Consider the following 17,763-nt stretch of genomic DNA (forward strand, 5'->3'; position numbering starts at 1 on the left):
CTTGCAGTGATCTTCCACCCAGAAGGTGGGCAAATGTTCTGAACTTTAGCACTACGAGAGAAATCAACATGGAATATTAGTAGAGTATGATGTGTATTTCCTTCTCTCCCAGAATTACACGTACCAATAAACGTTTTACCTCTAAAACGAACAAGCAACAAAAGAAGAATAAACAAATTTAAAAGCCTATTTATTATGTGATCCTAACGTCAACTCGCCGCTGGTTTCGTGGCCCAGTCTGGGAGTGGGGTGCTGTAGCTCCAATTCTCTGTTGAGTATCTGAGGCAGTGTAAAAAAAGTTGAAAGTGGTCGAGCGGAACCTCAAAAAAAACTACTTTTATTATTGATATAAACGAACTTTGAGAGAGCAGAAAGTACAAGAGTATTTACGAACCCGTTTCTTGACAACATTGCAGTTTAAACAAATAGGGTCGTATGACGGCCGATCTTGGCTTTCATAGTCGAATGGTTCAGGATCTAACTTAAAAGAAATGTTACTGCATTTTGAGTCACTGTTCCATCTATCAGTTGTTTATCTAATAACGTAGAAGAGCAGGGAACCGCTATTTGGTAGTGTATCATCAGAATTTGAGGCAAATTATATTCTGAAGACTGTAGCATTGACGACAGCGCCAGGTAGAATTTCTGCTGTCTCAACACAGAGATAAAGGATGGATAATTAAAAAATACACATGATGTATCACTTTGGGATAGGTTTTCGGTGAAAGTAAAGTCGTCAAAGTAACACTAAGGAAAATCCGTTATCCTTAGTCTTTACTTTTCACCATATCACATCAACTGTTGTGTGCAGAATTCTAAGACTAAGAGGGAGAAGTCATAACTAAATATGAGATGGATTTATGCTTGTGTATGAACCCTTCAAGGGCAAGCTGAATACCGGTGCGTTTGCTTAAGGCAGCATATCAGCAATCTGAGGTAATGAGAGAAAAAGCTGAGATGGAGTAGTAGATTGCGGGAGATGGGATGTGGGTATCCCGCGAACTACTATTCGATCTCCAGCTCTTCCTGCAGATTCTCTCACTACCTCATATCCGTGGTATGCTGCCTTTAAGCGGCGCTTCGCGATGGAGCTAGCGGTTGGTATTAGTGTGAGACCATAACTAGATTCACTCGAACTGAGTGGAGCTAGCGAAGGTCCCTTGAAACCAATAGCCGCGCAGCTTCGGGCGCAGCCGCTCAATCGCACCGGACTTAACTCAAAAGCCAATATTGTTGAATATCACTCAATTTGTCCATACTCCAGCACTTAATACCCCTCGATGTCAGTCACGCATGTTTTCTCCGCATTGAATGTGGACACAGAATGTTTCTGGAACGTGCATCGTGCAACTACATGGAAAAACCATCACTCGCTCCTTTACAATCGTCTTTGTCTGTAGAAAAACCCTGTTACGATAGAAAAAAAAGTGGTTCGGCTACTACGTTATTAGTAGGATTTCTCTCACTAATAACGCAATGGCAAAAAAGAACAAAGCCAGTTTGGTCCATACCAGCACAAACAATTTAAAGGTCATAGCATTCTACGATTTTTCTTCTAAAAGAAATTCTTGAAATGGTAGAGGTCACTTTTAAGAAATATTCTCCGGTCATACTTCGCTGATATTGGCACAGAAGGTTTTGATTTCAAGTGTCCAGCGTACTGCAACTGTGTTTTCCGCTCAGTACGAAACTGGGGTCGCTAGCTATGCAGTCCTCAACCACAACGGGTCATCACGAAAGTGTAAACCCGCTTAATTTTTGCGTACAATGTTTGAAAATAATAGACAAAGTTCATTGTGCCGTTTCCGTACTACAGTTCTGCAACGCTGCTCATCAGAGATTGAATATATTAGCCGTTAAAACGGTTCCCACATCTGTGATTAGAGTTAGCATGAACCTCTTTAGGTTGTTTCATTGAAACTAAGGAATCATAAGGGAGGAATAAACGAATCGACTACATAGTTATTTTCGGACAACGTAGTTATTATATTCGTGATTGATCAATATGCAGTGACCCCAGCTGCCCAGTTTTACAATTCCTGAGCAGAGCGCAAGAACTAATAATCCGATAAAGTTTACAATTTTGGGGAGAATGGCTATCATGTTTGTGATGATATACCAAAACCTTGAATGTCAGAGTTTCGCTTCGTTAAGAGCAAAAGTACGCTTAAATCAATGTAAGATCGATCAAATTATTTAAGTGCAAAGTTGGTCCTATTTGTATACTGAATGCACGTATATGAGATTAGACATGGGAAGATTCGACTTCTTTTCTATGTAATTGTGGATGACTAGTGCCTGCTGTAATTGCAATCATAGTTAAATCCCAAAATTCGCACTGGAAGAACGCTAACCATGCGCCAATTGCACGAAAAATGAGGCAGAAATTCAATTCCTACATGCTTGTCTTTGAAAAGACGCAATGAAATCAGAAGGGACTACTGAACAAGCCAAAAACAGTTTTCTTGGTTTTACGGCTATGAAAGTTGTCAAGCATAAACAATTACACAAGAAAAAGTGCGACAAAAAATAAACCCTTATGGAGTAAGATATTAAAAGCGCCTTAGAAACAAAATGAACGAAAGATTGGAAAAGAATTTTGCTGAGAAAACGTAAATCTAACCATGGAGCATCACACAAAAAAAAAAACTATGAAAAACTATAAAATAAAGGAACAAAGAATCCGAGGGGCTTCTTGCGTGCTGTAGAGAAGCCACGGTGGACGCATTCGTCGAGGACATCTACCATACACCCATTCAACAGCTTTGGCAAAATGTTCAATGCCAAATATGCGTCTATATGCATACATATACATCTATATATGTACATGTATAATGAAAATCTCTACAGATGAATCAATTTAGGCCAAACGATGTACGCAAAGAATTTGGGACCGGATGCTGTTCAAAGTATGTATTTGCTATGGTGCGCGCAAGGTTTTTCTTAGCATCTCGATTAAAATAACGGTAGCCAAACTATGCGAAAACACTCAGTTGGCGGTCATCTTAAATCTTGCGTAAAAATGCATGTTGTAAACTTGAAGTAAGTAGTTGATTTCCTGTTTTATGGGTACCGTACATCTTACTTTTGGTTTGATCGCTTTGGATTCGTCAACTGTGAAGTGAGCGAAGGCAGCGCTGCAAAGAAAAAAATTCTATCAATTTCTTCCAAATAACATTAAAGAAGGTAAGAGATTGAGTTTTTTTGTTAATTATCATGGAACAAAACTTTGTATTCCGGCTCGTAGGAAGTTTAAAAAGGAGCAAATTATCAACATTATCACTCCGTATTAGCTGACAGCACTGCTACAAATAGATTTCCCTTCAGTGGTTTAAGCTTTTATTTGTTAAATGACAGGAATTTTTTAAACGTACGTTCTCATTGGCCATTCTTTCCATTCTCGACTCGTAGTCCTGATTAACAGTCTCGTGCCAGTTGGAGCCACGATGGGCCTCTCGCACATCAATGCATAACTGAATTAACAAATAACCCCAATAAAACGACAATTAAAAGAAAAAGAAATAGAACCAACTTCTTCATAAGATTTACCATAGTCACCAGCTTTTCCTTTCGATTTCCCCCATACGAAGGAATTATATATTTGATCCCCAACAATAGGATAACCTATAATCATAACCTTTGCATGAAACAAATGGTGTGAAACATTACCAAGTTTACCCAAAAACTGAGCATGTACACGGATCTGATGCGTGCGCCCCGTGTATATATTAACGGAAACCACAGATCGGTTTCCGTCTGACCATAATTTCCTGAATCGACTTCGAGCTGGTTTCCCATCAGGTCGTATACACTGGATGCCCATACTAACGACGAGAGTGCCGATAGATTCATTGCATTCTATCTCTTCACTAAACAAAGCTAGACTAGGCAGACGCGAACATTTGCTCGTAAACACTGCGTTCCACAGTTCTCACTCCGGAAAGTCTCCTTCAACCAAGCATATATACTCCTTCGACCAGTTGCCATTTTTTAAGGTCTTTTTGAACTGAAATAGGTGAAAAATAATCTTTAAAAACTCGTAATCATAAAAACAAGCAATACCTCCAGATCAGTTTTATAGTTTTTCGCAAACATCAGAACACCAGAAGTGGCTCTATCCAGCCGGTGAAGCACTGAAATTTTCGCTGAAAAAAAAGAGTTCCAAACAGTTGAACAAAAACTTACCTCGAAGTCCTGTCCGATTGTGATTAACTCGTAGTTGGCCCAACACGGTATGAACAGCGTATTGCCCACAAGCATGCACAGGTAAAGAGGGAGGTTTATCAATAACCAGCAGATCATCCGTTTCGCAAATTATTTTGAGAGGAAGATCGCGTATCTAAACTGATAGACTGTCATGAATTCGAAGTACGTTAAGAAATGTGAAACAAATTGAAATAAGTAATGGACAGTAAATGGTTGGCTCCTACAAGTACTAATAAATAAAATTAAAGCGAAGGGCGATGAGATGTGCAAGAAATAAAAAGAACAACTTTGGAAATAATAATGAGACATGCGGAAGAGCGCGTTGGTGACAAAAGATCGTTATTGGAGTCCTCGGCGAGGACGTATCAAAAAAGCATAACATTATAGGTAATAACATATTGAGAATAAGAATGTAGTGAATAAAATGGTAATGAAAATTGAGAACTACACAACAAAATTTCCTAACAAGTTCCCCAAATTTCGGTCGCGAGATGTAGAAGTATTGATTGCATAAAGATTGATTCGTAAACATCATAGGAAAAGACAAAAAAGCAAGATAAACTGCAAAGAATTCTGACTTCTGCGCGATGTTAAAGTGCTTTTCTAAATATAACTTGAATGAAGTGATGCAAGATTTGCAAACATCATTCGACAAAAAACTAGTCTTTTCGACTACCTTCTAAGCTAACGTCGCTGATTACAACAGTTTCTTCCATAATCTTATTGTTAGACTTAAGAATTTTAGTTCCTAAGTTTGGTTTGGCAAAAGAGGGCGATACTGGTCACGTGGTCAAATTTTCTGCATATGGATTTTTTATGTATTACTTTTATTATATATATATATATATAATAGTTTGGTCAAAAGGACATTAAACTCGGCACAGTTACGTAAGCGATTTGGTCGATGCGGTGGAGCGTAGCGGTTCGGATCAAGGAAAAATTACTAGCAGTACTCATGGCTGCACTCCGCGATGGTTCATGTCGTTCTGATCCGACTATACTTGATTGCTCGCTCCCCCAAAGACGAGGCACGATGATAGGTTCCTTGTAGGGACTCGGTTAGGCAAGACCGTTTCCCAGGTTCTTTTCTTGGATAACTAGGAGAAACTGAGCGTGATGACAATAATATTAGTAAACTACAGCCTAGTTCTATCTATTCGTTGGAAGGTAGCAACACTTTCAAAATTCGTGATATGCTGCCTTTAAATTGATGTCAATTGTCGAAGAAAGAAGTGCACCTATGGAGTATACTGTCTTCAATTTACTTTCAGTGAGTGGAAAATATTGTCTAGATAAATACTGCAGCTATTTCACCCGCAAAATGCGGGCCAAGTTACGCTAGATAAAATGTCACGTTAAGGAATTGGGAGAAACGATTACTACAAAATGTGTCGTAGGGGTTGATAATCAACTATGTTCAAATGTGAGAAAAGCGAACTGTGACTGGCGAAAAGGTTACAACGTCCAAACACAAAAAATGCAAAAGTCTTATAAGGCGAGATGAGTCGAATTCGTATGAGAGCAACGTCAAAGTCACAGAACAAAATGTAGCTGCTAATTTTGCTAATAAAAATCGTGAATTTCGATGACGAACAATTTTGCTTTGTGTATGTGCCCGTTATGAGAAAGTTCTTCTTCCTTTCTCGATGACATGTCGAGTACAATCCATAATGGTTTCTGCTCCTTTTTTCTGTTTTTCTCACGTCATACGGTGATATGCGGGATATAATACTTCCAAACAACACCAACTTCTATTTCGTATATTATTTCGATGATACCTTGATATTTGTAACCTTCGAGCGCTTTTCGATACCAAGATATTTGGGTACCTTTTAGCTGCAAATTTTTTGCAGGACGACAAGTCTTATAATCGCGACCTCATAGTTATCATTAAGGTATTTAATATTCTTTTTTCAATTGTAAGCAGTAAAGGATAAAGTTAATCAATTCTTAGGGATGCGACTATGCATTTAAACTCAGTTTAGAATCTTTTGATGTCTACGATGGTTAGTTCGCATTACTGAAAATGACTCCTGATTTTGCGAACCTCAAACATCTCACTACATGGAGTGTTTGGTTGCAAATATTGCAATTTGGTTACTTGCAAGTTTCTAATGTCGTACAACGCACTTCTATCAGGTTCTCTTATTTCAGCACTTTCTGGTGCTTCTGTCGATCAATCTCAATCCGACATGCAGAAGCTGCAAGTTCTAATATTCCATAGAATATAGTTTTCTGAGCATGACAGTAACAGCTATCGCTCGCGTTGAGATAATTTTGACGAGAATGTAGATTCGAGAAGTAATTCCACTCAAGTAGTGCCCACTGTCCTTGAATCTTGGCATTTCTAATACGTAGCTTTAATTAATTTGTTTGAGCTGTAGCCAAGGTTGGTATTGATCTTAGTTACCGCTCAAGCAAATCAATCAAAATTCCACTCAATTTTTTTGCTGTGTCTTACGAAAAATGTCTTCAATTTAGTAGTCTATGTTCCTTGTGAAGGCGGGTGTGGCGCAATCGGTAAGAGGTCACTGACTTGATTATCGGCATGTCCCGCAAGTCATTGTATAGGCCAGTACGCGTTCCAAAAAAAAAAAAAAAACCATAACCATTACGAATTCCAGTAAAATGCATTGGCGTATCCCAAAAGGACTGATATGCCAGAGGCTTTTATCTTCCTATGTTTCCTGCTTATTAAAACAAATATATTTTCGACATTTTCATAGAGGAAGTTTCGAAATATTATCTCAGTTCATACTGAATTGCATGTGTTCGCATTCAGCTGAGATTTAATCTAATTTGCGTATCCTCTGATAGCATCGAAACACTCGTCAGCTGATTGCTTTTTAGGCAGCGATTTGAGTTCTAGCAGCTTAAAAACACTTTTCACCTCGACTTGGCCCAATCCGCGTCTCGTTAAATGGAACCAAAATTGAGGTAAAACATAAAGAATCGACTTGACGGAAGTGGATTGAGAACCCTTGTATTGTTCGCCAAAGCAAACTACTATATTGCTATGGGTGAAACATGAAGACATTTAAAGTTGCGTCATGCTGACACTCTATGCGTGGTATAACAGGGTGATACTGACGTACTCAAAACTGTCGAGAAGGTTTTGTGTAGCTTGCAGTTAGAGAAATACAGCTTGTCTACGCTGCACGAGGGCATTTACACTACATTTACTTATGCATACCAACAAGTTATGTGTCAGCCTGTTGGGTACAGATGTCTGTTCAAGCCAATGTACATCAATTATAAAACTAACCTCGCATGAAACAAGAATAAATTCGAATAAGATTGACGGCGATGTACAAAATGATGTTGAGAGACGTTGTTAACGAGTAAAGTGGCTGTAATCTACAATTCCGCAGGTGCATTTCAGAAAAATCTCACATTACAAAATCTTAGTCAAGGTCGAAAAAAACTACATTTCGTGTCTGCAGCCATATTCGTGTTTTGCATATCAAATCACTCTCATGCACTTAGACAAAAACTAGGTTCACAAACAGAAAGTGAGGGAACAAAGTGAGACTCGAAATGAATAGGGAACACCTTCATGAAGGGACGGAAATGAATAAGATGGAAACGACACTAGAAAATAAACACTACATTGGTTGCACCAAAGTCTAAGAATTGTTGCTTTATGAGGATCAAGTTGTCTTCCATCTTAGTACTTGCAAAGTAGTGAATGGAGTTTTGAAATCAACCACCTATTTGACTATTTGGAATCGCCAAGTCTTTGGCTAAGGGATGTGAACAAAAAGGAAGCTCGGTACAGCTAACCCTAGCTCCATACCGCCGCTTGGAGCGCAGCCGTTTACGCAACAGCATCGGGCATCATGTCGTTTTCGCTCGACTATAACTTTGACCGCTATCTTATTCTAAATTACTATCTGGAAAAAGGATGAGCAAACTGACAAAATTTGAAAAAAAAAATCTGATATGAAAGCACTATCACTGGGAACAGTACAACATAGAGAGGTCGAGGTACCAAAAACAACAATCTGGTCTCATAATTTCACGGAGATTGGTCGTTAATGTGCGTCAATAATGCCTCATATTTGTACGGCTATCTTCACCGGAAAATATCTACGTGTAACTGCAAAGGACGAATGTTTAAAAAAGCTTAAACAGACTGGATGTTCGTGTCGATGTCCCCAGTGGTGGATAGAGTCACCGTTCTTCAGCACGTAGTCCACATCCAACATCTGCTTGCCATTAACGTAGATTCGGCCCAGTTTGCAGGCAATTTTCTGCAAAGAAACAAACACTTAAGGAAAATAGGGAGAAGACTAGTAATCAGAGAGTAATGTAAGGTTTTGTCCTTGCGTAGATGAGCGATTGCAATGCTAATTGCATTAGTTTGCTCGTTTCTCTGATCGTGTGAAATCTTTCTCCTTCGTCTGGTTATGCTGTAGGAGTGAAGCAGACAGAAAAGAGAAAATGAGTCAAATTAAAGAGATCGCCAAAATAGTGTGAGTTAAAGTAAAATCAATATTTCAATAACACGATTAGCTCGGAATCATTGTAAAGCTATGAGGATCGAAGTAATACTCAGATATAGAAAATATTTATTTATATCTTATCTATTTCAGTATGTTGGCAACTTTGCAGCAACGAAATCAAAACTTCAAATACTAATATGGTCACATTGAAGTGATCAAATTTGGATCTTCTGCCTAACCAACTCCTATCAGATGTAAGATCCAGATGCTTGAGAAAATGATATCTGCGGAGTATATGCGGGTGCTCAACCGAGCCGTGCACTGACACTGTTTCCCAGTTGTAATTACAGACGATTGCCTCTCTTTTCACATAAGCTAGTAATGAACACAACTGTGATGTAAACTTCGCGCCTCCAAAAACCGATACAATTGATCCTATCTGTGGTCTTGCCAGTACCGTGAGTATAACACATTTGGCAAAATCCTGACAAAACTATTTGTGTGGTTCTCTTACACCCTTATAAACGAGGTAGTTACCAACAGTTACTTTGAAGAAGTGAATGTACTGCACGCCAGTGATAGACCCCTATAGGTGATGCGGCTATGGGTACGCGGCCCAACAATGACTTGCGGGAGTGAGTGCATGCGTCAAGTCGTTGTTTTTATGGTCGGATAAAAACGACATGAAGTACAGTGCAATTGCGTAGCGGCTGCACTCGAAACAGTGCGGAGGAGCGTATCGGTTTTGAGAGAGGAGGACTCTTGCTAGCACTATTCACCTGCAGTAGAAATACTATAGAGTAGAAAATCTGGCTGGAAACGTAACCGTTTCATTGATATTCTATGAAAAAGCGCGTTGGAGACGGAAATGCGTCGCCACATATATCATTTTCACAAACTCTAGGCGATAGAGCATAATTACTCGTGCAACAAGGAAAACCTATTCACACTTGGGACCTCTTGTGTTGGGTAACAGCACTTAACAGGCCACGGAGTAAGCTCATTTCATTCGTGCAAACGCCTCTTCGTCATAGAAAAACATCTTCCCTACCTGCTAACATATCTTTACGACCTCCTACGACATTTATAGCACCCTCTTGCGACATCTCTTTTATGAACACCGAACAATCCTTAACATCATTTTAAGCGATGAACATAGCGAGAATGCACTCTGAACATGACTATGCATGTAAATTCCACGGTCATTAAGTATGCGAGCCACATCTTGGAGTTCTTGGCACCACCCCTCTCATATTTCATCCATCTACGAATTCACTACTGCAATTTTCGTTTCTTTTTGATTTCGTTTGCACTTTTCATCAAATGACAAGTATTGGAATTTGATAGGTTTTTGTTTGAAGAATGTACTTACGTCTACAACAATTCAGATGAGTGTCTTTAGCAAAAAAAAAAAAATATTTCTTTAATCGGGTTAGAACTACCTGGAGGTGCAGTTGTGTAAACTGCTACGCTCATAGCGGTGCAGTGGAACTTGCAATTACGATATTGGGGTTCTCCATAACTCATCTCTGCAGTTCGAGTAGAGCTAGCGATAGGTCCCACCTCGATCCCAACCGCTGGCCTTACTGCGTTGCATCGATTGCAATCGCTTATGCAATTGCACCAGGGTTCAGGTCGTTTTGACTCGACTACACCTGAGGCGTTAGCAGGTGAAATGCAAAACGCCACGTCGCGAGGAGTAACAAATGTTTCGATGCAAAAAGAATACGCGGCTCTTTAGATTCCAGAAGCGACTGTAAACTGTCGAAGCTACGAAATAAGAAACTTCAAAGTAGAGGGTGGAGCAGCCAAATGGCAGTTTTTACAAGTATTAAAAACATATAGCAATATGTCGATGGTCCAGTTCAGCAACAGCTAAGATTGTTAAAAAAAAATTTATTACGGCTAACGTTTCGGCGTCGTCGCCTTCGTCAGAGCCTAGGTAGCCGCGTTGCCGTGATATTAGCGGACCTCTACGTGATAAAATCGCTCCGAACGTGGAGGTCCGCTAATATCATGGCAACGTCGCTACCTAGGCTCTGACGAATGCGAACGACGCCGAAAGCCGTAATAAAGTTTGTTAACAATCTTGGCTGTTGCTAAATTGGACTATCGAGAAGTTGCAATCTCTATGCCAAGATTCAAGGAAAGTCGAACTTTCGCCCATATAGCAATATTTTACCAGTTGTACACTGGAACAAATCTTAAGAACGCAAATGGAAATTAGTGCACAACCAGAAAAATCCAACTTCTTCATTTTGTTTGATCTGTTTTTATGTGGTTATCCCAGAGAATCCTTTGCTGGTTGGAACAGAAGCACAAGACGGAAAATGAGAATTCAAGGGTAACTCGCAGTGTGCACGTACGGAACTTTGGTCACTTTCTACAAAAGTGAAACCTCTTTGTTCACCATACCGACACTGCATGGATACTAACTTCCAAATGTATTAAATGTCTAGGTGATGGTTTGTAGCACAGTGGAGAGGAGGTATGTGGTAGTTGCTGCCTCCACCTCAAACACTCCCACTATACGAGTTTTGTTCAAACGTGCGGTTTGACTGGCACATCTTGTACTCCAAGCCGGCGGTCATTAGCTCAAAACCACCGGAAAGGAGTTTCTACTTTTACTTCGATTTCTCATCTTTATTAGCGATTTTTCCCTCATCTCCAGTATTCCCGTTAATCTTTTCCGCCGACTGAATATTATGAATACCGTCTATAGAATTTATGCCAAATCCAACATTGTTTCTCAGATAGGAATAACTTAGTCTCGCAAGAACATTTCTTACCTTGCATCTATGTATGTTGTAAATGTTGTGCTGCATGCATGTATGTTAAAAAGTTAATGAGACTCAGTGAACCGTTAAAAACCATGACAACTGCATGTGTTGTGTTTCACCTTTAAGTACTATCATATTTATTCCTTTGCATGTTTGAATGATCTGGTTGGTAACATCCTTTATTCAGGATTTAGAAACACGCATGCTAACAGGTCCTTGAATGGTAGCTAACAGTTTACGTGATTTGATGTAGGACCCACATCATCTTCAGCATGACATTCACGTCGTTTCATGTTACCACCTCATTCTACAGTTGGTGTGCAATGTGTATTAAAGGCAGCAAACCAACGTAGAAACTGACATAGTGAGGGGAAACTGTCGGAGAAGCTAGAGATGGGGTTTTAGATTGAGGGATCAGGGGTGGTTCCTCTCAACTCTACCTAATGGTCCTAAAAAAAGGCGTGGGAACCGCTATAGTTCCTAAAAAGAACATTAGAACGCTTCTCTACGTATTCGTTCTGGTCCTCTCAGCAACCTATTCATTGGTTTTACTTGAATAAGCAGTCGAGGAGAACTGATTTCCGACAGCCGCGCAGCTGGATGCGGCGCGTGTAGAAGGGTGGCGCGCTGCAACTAAAATCGTCGTGAAAAGCGGAGTTTTTCACTCCATTTTTTACAATTTAGGTTGAGGTGAGCGGAACCACTCCTGATTCCGCAATCTACAACCCCATCTCAGCTTTTACAGCTGTTTCCCTCACTACGTCAGATTCGTGGTATGCTGCCTTTAACATGACGAGGCAGCACGTCCTCGGTGAAGACGTGCACGGAGCTCTCTCTACAGTATACAAAGTACTTTCTGGAACTGTTTCTTTTTGCTTCTTACGCGTTTCACTGTTCTTTCGTAAATAATACATGAGCAAGCCTACAGTGTCAAAAAAAAAATTGTTTAATTAAGTTTTATCGTTTGTTTTCCTCTTAAGATGCTTATAAGATTTTAGACTGTAGGGATTCAATTTCTGCCAAACTTTTTGTATAGATGTGAATAATTAGCGTTCGTTTATAATCGGAACTCTAGGCAGTCCCAAAACCCGTCCTAGAAAAAACTAAGTATATACAGTCTCCATGTGCGACTTTCGACAAACCTCGGCATGATGATGCTTCGATAATTGTTTTCTTTAATAGAGCCAGGCACGAGGTTGCTATAATCCTTTATTCGTGGCTAACGTTTCGGCAATATCGCTTTCTTCAGAGCCTGAAAGGGGTGAAATCGAACGTGATTAATCTGATCAAACGCCTTATCCGCCCAACAAAAAAAGCCCTACATTTGCTTTTAGCTATTTGCTCATAGCTACCAGTAGAAGATAACATCGTACCTTAGGATCAGCTGACTATCCTGCCACTGCTAGATGACTGTTGTGAGGTGACTAGCGCAATCAAATATCAGCCTTAAATAGGGCGCGAGTTCCCGCGTAATGCAGAGGCATTCTTCTTTGCGATTCATCTTTGGGCCCTTGGAGTGGATCCAAAAAGCCTCCAGAGCCTTGCGCGCCGCAATACTAGGTTTGCGCCTCAACATCGTGATCTTAACTTCAGAATCTTCTCCGTTATGACGCCGCACCCTGTGCCCACCCAATGGAGTGGAGTCACATGATTTCCTTTTGTCGTCCAGGTGTTCTTTGATTCGAATACATAGTGGTCCAGCTGTTTCTCCTATGTATTCGTCACCACACTGCACACAGGAAATCATATAAACAACACATGAACTCATGCAATCACCCTCGTTGTTATCCGGGCATATTTTGCATTCCGGTGTCATGCAAATACGATCATATAGGCGATTCCGAATGAGTATTTGCTTAAGGTTACTAGGGGGAGCTCCACGATGGCAACAGATTCTTCAGTTCGAAAAAATCGAAGTAGAAATCAATTCGAATCAAAGAACACCTGGACGACAAAAGGAAATCATGTGACTCCACTCCATTGGGTGGTCACAGGGTGCGGCGTCATAACGGAGAAGATTTTGAAGTTAAGATCACGATTTTGGCGCGCGAACTTAGCATTGCGGCGCGCAAGGCTCTGGAGGCTTTCTGGATCCACTCCAAGAGTCCAAACATGAATCGCAAGGAGGAATGCCTCTGCATTACGCGGGAACTCGCGCCTTATTTAAGGCTGATATTTGATTGCGCTAGTCACCTCACAACAGTCATCTAGCAGTGGCAGGATAGTCAGCTGATCCTAAGGTACGATGTTATCTTCTACTGGTAGCTATGGGGTCCAAAAGTAAATGTAGGGCTTTCTTTGTTGGGCGGATAAGGCGTTTGATCGGATTAATCACGTTCGATTTCATCCCTTTCAGGCTCTGAAGAAGGCGATATTGCCGAAACGTTGGCCACGAATAAAGGATTATAACAACCTCGTGTCCGGCTCTATTAAAGAAAACAATTATTTAAGTATATACAGTTACACAGGGCGCGTGTGGCGCAGTTAGCGGTCCTTTGTAGCCACACGGTCGAGGGTTCGAAACCACCCTAGTGCAAACCAAGCCTTTCATCTCTCCGGGGTCGATAAATTGGTACCAGACTTATCTGGGAGGATAAAAACACTGACTTGATCATCTGGATCATCAGCTGGCCCCGCAAGTCATTGTATGGGGTAACACGCGTTCCAAAACAACCTAAACGATTACGAATTCCAGCAAAACGCGTTGGCGCATCCCAAGCGGATTGATACGCCAGTGACTTTATCCTTTTATACAGTTATACAAAAAAAAAACAGAAACCCAACACATGCAAACTGAAGTTTTCGAGGGAGATGTCTTGGAATAAGGAGAAACTTCTGAAACTGAGAAAAGAGATCTTCTCCGTCTACATCTACAAAAAAAAGAAGATATTGCGCAAAAAAATGGGACAGAAATTAAACACACATGAACTAATCAATTCTCTATAAACTAAGATCTTAGAGGCAACCTAAAAGCAAAACGAACGATGAAATTAATGGAAAATAGCTCTACTAAGCCTATATAGCCCTATTCATGCACTATTATACGAAAAACAATGAACAACCACAAAATGCGAAAAGAAAAAATGTTGACGTTTTCGCAAACTGTAGCGAACTTAAACTGTAGAGGGAGATCAGTGCAAGCCTTCACTGTGGACGTTTTCATGTTACAAAGCATTTTACGCTGACTGTACATGTTGAGGAAAAAACAAGAAAACTAATAACTCGAATAATGTTTTCTTACCTTAGCGGCATCGGAAGAATATTGGTGCAAAATAAGGTTTGAACAATCTTTGAATATAGTGTTGATATTTTTTGCAAGAAAATTACGAAATTTCCCACCAGTGCTTACATTTGTGGCAAAAAGAGCGATAAAGGCGCTGCTGAAATGACGATTTTCTCTGCCAGAAATTTGTAGAAAGTACAAGTCTTTACAGTTTTACTGATCACTGTAAGTGGGTAAGCGAGCTCCACAATTTAATAATAATAATAGTTTACTCTCCACTGCTTTTTACAACCTCCTTTTTTTATCATTCCACCAACTTATTGGAGGAATGACAAAAAAAGTTGTAAAAGCATAACCGAAATCACTGAGTCTGAACTCAAAGAAGTTGTTAACAACATTAATGTTGCAAAATGTCTCGACGACTGAATATGGAAAAAAAGTCGAAGTCCTCATTTTAAGTCAATCTGGCATGCACTTATTCTAAACAAGTATTGTACCTACCAGAACTAACGAAAATGACATCCAAAATGTTACATAGAAAGAATTGCAGAACTGCCTCTCAATCTAATACTTTCCCTTCCTACTCTACGGGTTAATGAGTCTATCGATGCTCGCCTAATCCCTGCCAAATTTGCTCCCATTGCATTCTTCTTTCCGCTGCTATAATTACTTTTGCCACTGTAATCTTATCCATGCAGAATTGCTCACGAAAATGAAGATCGATAACTGCACGAGGTTGTAACATATGGTTGTCAGAATCCTTTCGTTACATCGAAGCAAAAACAAATACACTATTATAAATATGCAGAATGTAGTTCATCCACCGAACTTCACAAACATCAATGGCGCCAATGGTAAAAGTGTATGAGCGTAATCTCTCAACGGATCAGCAAGTCAGAGAAAGTAATATAGGAATGAAGTTTTTTGAAGTGTATTTTTGGAATAATTAGAGCAGCAGAAACCAACCGGATAATTTTCGTTGAGAGAGAGAAACTCTTGAGCAAACACATCAACCATTTTTCGTCCAATCCATCTTCCCTTGGTTCTGGTGCGATATACAGCCCAATAAGGAGCCAGATAACGCACACCTATAATCTAAGCAGCAGATTCGCACAGAGCGAAGAGCAAATTAAAGCAACCGAGAAATTCTTATTTAAACGAACGTAATGAACAAATAAGGAAACAACACGACATATTCCTAGCTACATGCACACTTTCCGACTAACGCGTGGAACTTAGCCCGTTCAAAACAATAGAGTTCGGTGTAAAGTCACGAAGGACTTAAAGATTATGAGATGAAATAGCCCACCGTGGCGGATCTCTGTTGCAATGTTCATTGGCACATCAACGTCAGATATGTCCCGTGCTGGTGCTACAGTCGTCAATCGCCTTTTTTTGGATTCCTGCAGTAAGAAATAACGCTCACATATGAGACAAATGAATTATTCAAGAATGGGAAACACCTCCTCAAGAGAATGAACAATAATTCATCCAGGATTATTTCGGTGCCACGAAGAATCACCCACCTCTCTTTCTTCGGTATCTTCTGCTTCTTTCCTTCTTTTACGATTTCCCGTCTTCAATTTGTCTTCAGTGTATAGCTCATTTACTGGAAGCTTTTCCTTCTCACATTCTTCCTGCAGCATTTCCACGACTCACGAGAGACGACACATCCCTGGGTTTCCCTCTAACGTATAACATCCATACACCAAATTTCATAGTTATAACTTAATGTGACAATATACAACTTAAATTGAAAGGAAGTTAAGCGATGTGAATGCAAATAATTTGTAATTGTGTGAATCGGCGATAGCGATAAAAAATGTTGGACAGAAGGTGAAATCGACTTAGAGCGCATTTACTCTCAGGTCTTTAGCGATCTCAAGAATTGGTAGAACCGGTCGTGCTTGTTACTTTTGTTACTTTTGGTTCATAAAGGATGATGCAATGGATTTGATGCTCATTATCAAAAAAGGAAACTGCAAAGGAATGCAATATAATGGTACCTGTGTTTTGGTTCCGACTATCCGAGAAGTGGAATATTCGTGTTTTTGTATTCCCCATGCTCTCGGATTATTTGAACATCCGATAATTTCCCCGTGGGGGGAGGAGGGAAGGACGAGCCTTTTGAAAGTGTAGATGTGTCTTGTCTAGGGGGTCGATTATATTTATATTCAGTTTTTTTGTTGTTGTCAGTCGGGTGTAGCGCAGTCGGTAAGAGGTTCCGCTGCACGTACGATCAATCGGAGGTTCGAATCCGCCCTAGTGCTCACCAAGCCTTTCATCCCTTTAGAGTTGATAAACTGGTACCAGACTTGTCTGAGAGGATAAAAACAAAAACACTGACCGGATAAACTGGCTGCCCCCTTCCTCAAAGTCACTGCATGGGCTAGTAACACGTTCGTAAACCTCAGACGATTGTGAATTGATGTTATTCCAAGCGGATTAGCCAGACACTTTATCCTTTTTATCTTCCAGTGTTCAAATCTTTAAAATTCGAAATAGCTAAGACTTTAGCTTTTTAGACGTTGACTTCAGTCACTATCTAAATTGAAAACTGTTACGCGATGTAGTGGCAAATCACTGGAATAGTGAAAGTCTGAATAGTACGCATAATCTTACATTTTAAAGAAAATGATCTTTTTTAAATAACTCATCAAGCTTGCTATTATAACACTGAGTGAGTTTCATTTACATTCGCAAGCGAGGGGAGTGTAACGCGGAGGATGTGATTTAAAAGGTGAAAATTAAGTGGAGAGTTTGAGTTATCCGAATATTTGCTCGAGAACGCGTTATCATTATAGCCGTTTAGCATTTTTATGGTAAAGGAGCTGCGAGGTACTAAGAGGTAGAGGAAACTAACTCTCTGAGGATATTTCTTCAATATTGTCGGGAAATTTCTTTACGTTTGCACATGGCTCCGAGCAATGGTGAGGGAGAATGTTATGAGCTGAAGGCAGCGTATCACGATTTTGACGGGTTCCATACCTCATCAAAATCTTGTTACTCAGCATTTATGCAGAGAAACAGAAGAAATTTCTGGAGTTAGAATCTTCATTATTTTTGCGCCTTATTTTCCTAAGCCGCTGATCGTCAAGGTCGATAACTC

At 40.0% G+C, this 17,763-nt stretch overlaps 1 protein-coding gene across 2 annotated transcripts; it reads right to left on the reverse strand.

The window, feature by feature from the left end:
- Positions 1 to 135: 135 nt before the first annotated feature.
- On the reverse strand, positions 136 to 16,300 carry RB195_019062 (uncharacterized protein; the record flags this gene model as incomplete). 2 transcript variants are annotated; one of them, XM_064186749.1, is made up of 13 exons in its annotated part: positions 136 to 141; positions 219 to 320; positions 395 to 481; positions 3,375 to 3,473; positions 3,533 to 3,624; positions 3,679 to 3,869; positions 3,936 to 4,006; positions 4,063 to 4,133; positions 4,186 to 4,339; positions 8,343 to 8,459; positions 15,621 to 15,742; positions 15,964 to 16,057; positions 16,181 to 16,300. In XM_064186749.1, 13 exons carry the CDS (start codon positions 16,298 to 16,300, stop codon positions 136 to 138), a joined length of 1,326 nt encoding a protein of 441 aa, XP_064042630.1. The 2 variants fall into 2 exon arrangements, with proteins under 2 accessions (XP_064042630.1, XP_064042631.1); XM_064186750.1 differs by lacking the exon at positions 136 to 141 and having other exon boundaries at positions 210 to 320.
- Positions 16,301 to 17,763: the final 1,463 nt, after the last annotated feature.

This window comes from Necator americanus, chromosome II (genome assembly GCF_031761385.1).
Source record: "Necator americanus strain Aroian chromosome II, whole genome shotgun sequence".
In the NCBI taxonomy this organism is placed as follows: Eukaryota; Metazoa; Nematoda; class Chromadorea; order Rhabditida; family Ancylostomatidae; genus Necator; species Necator americanus.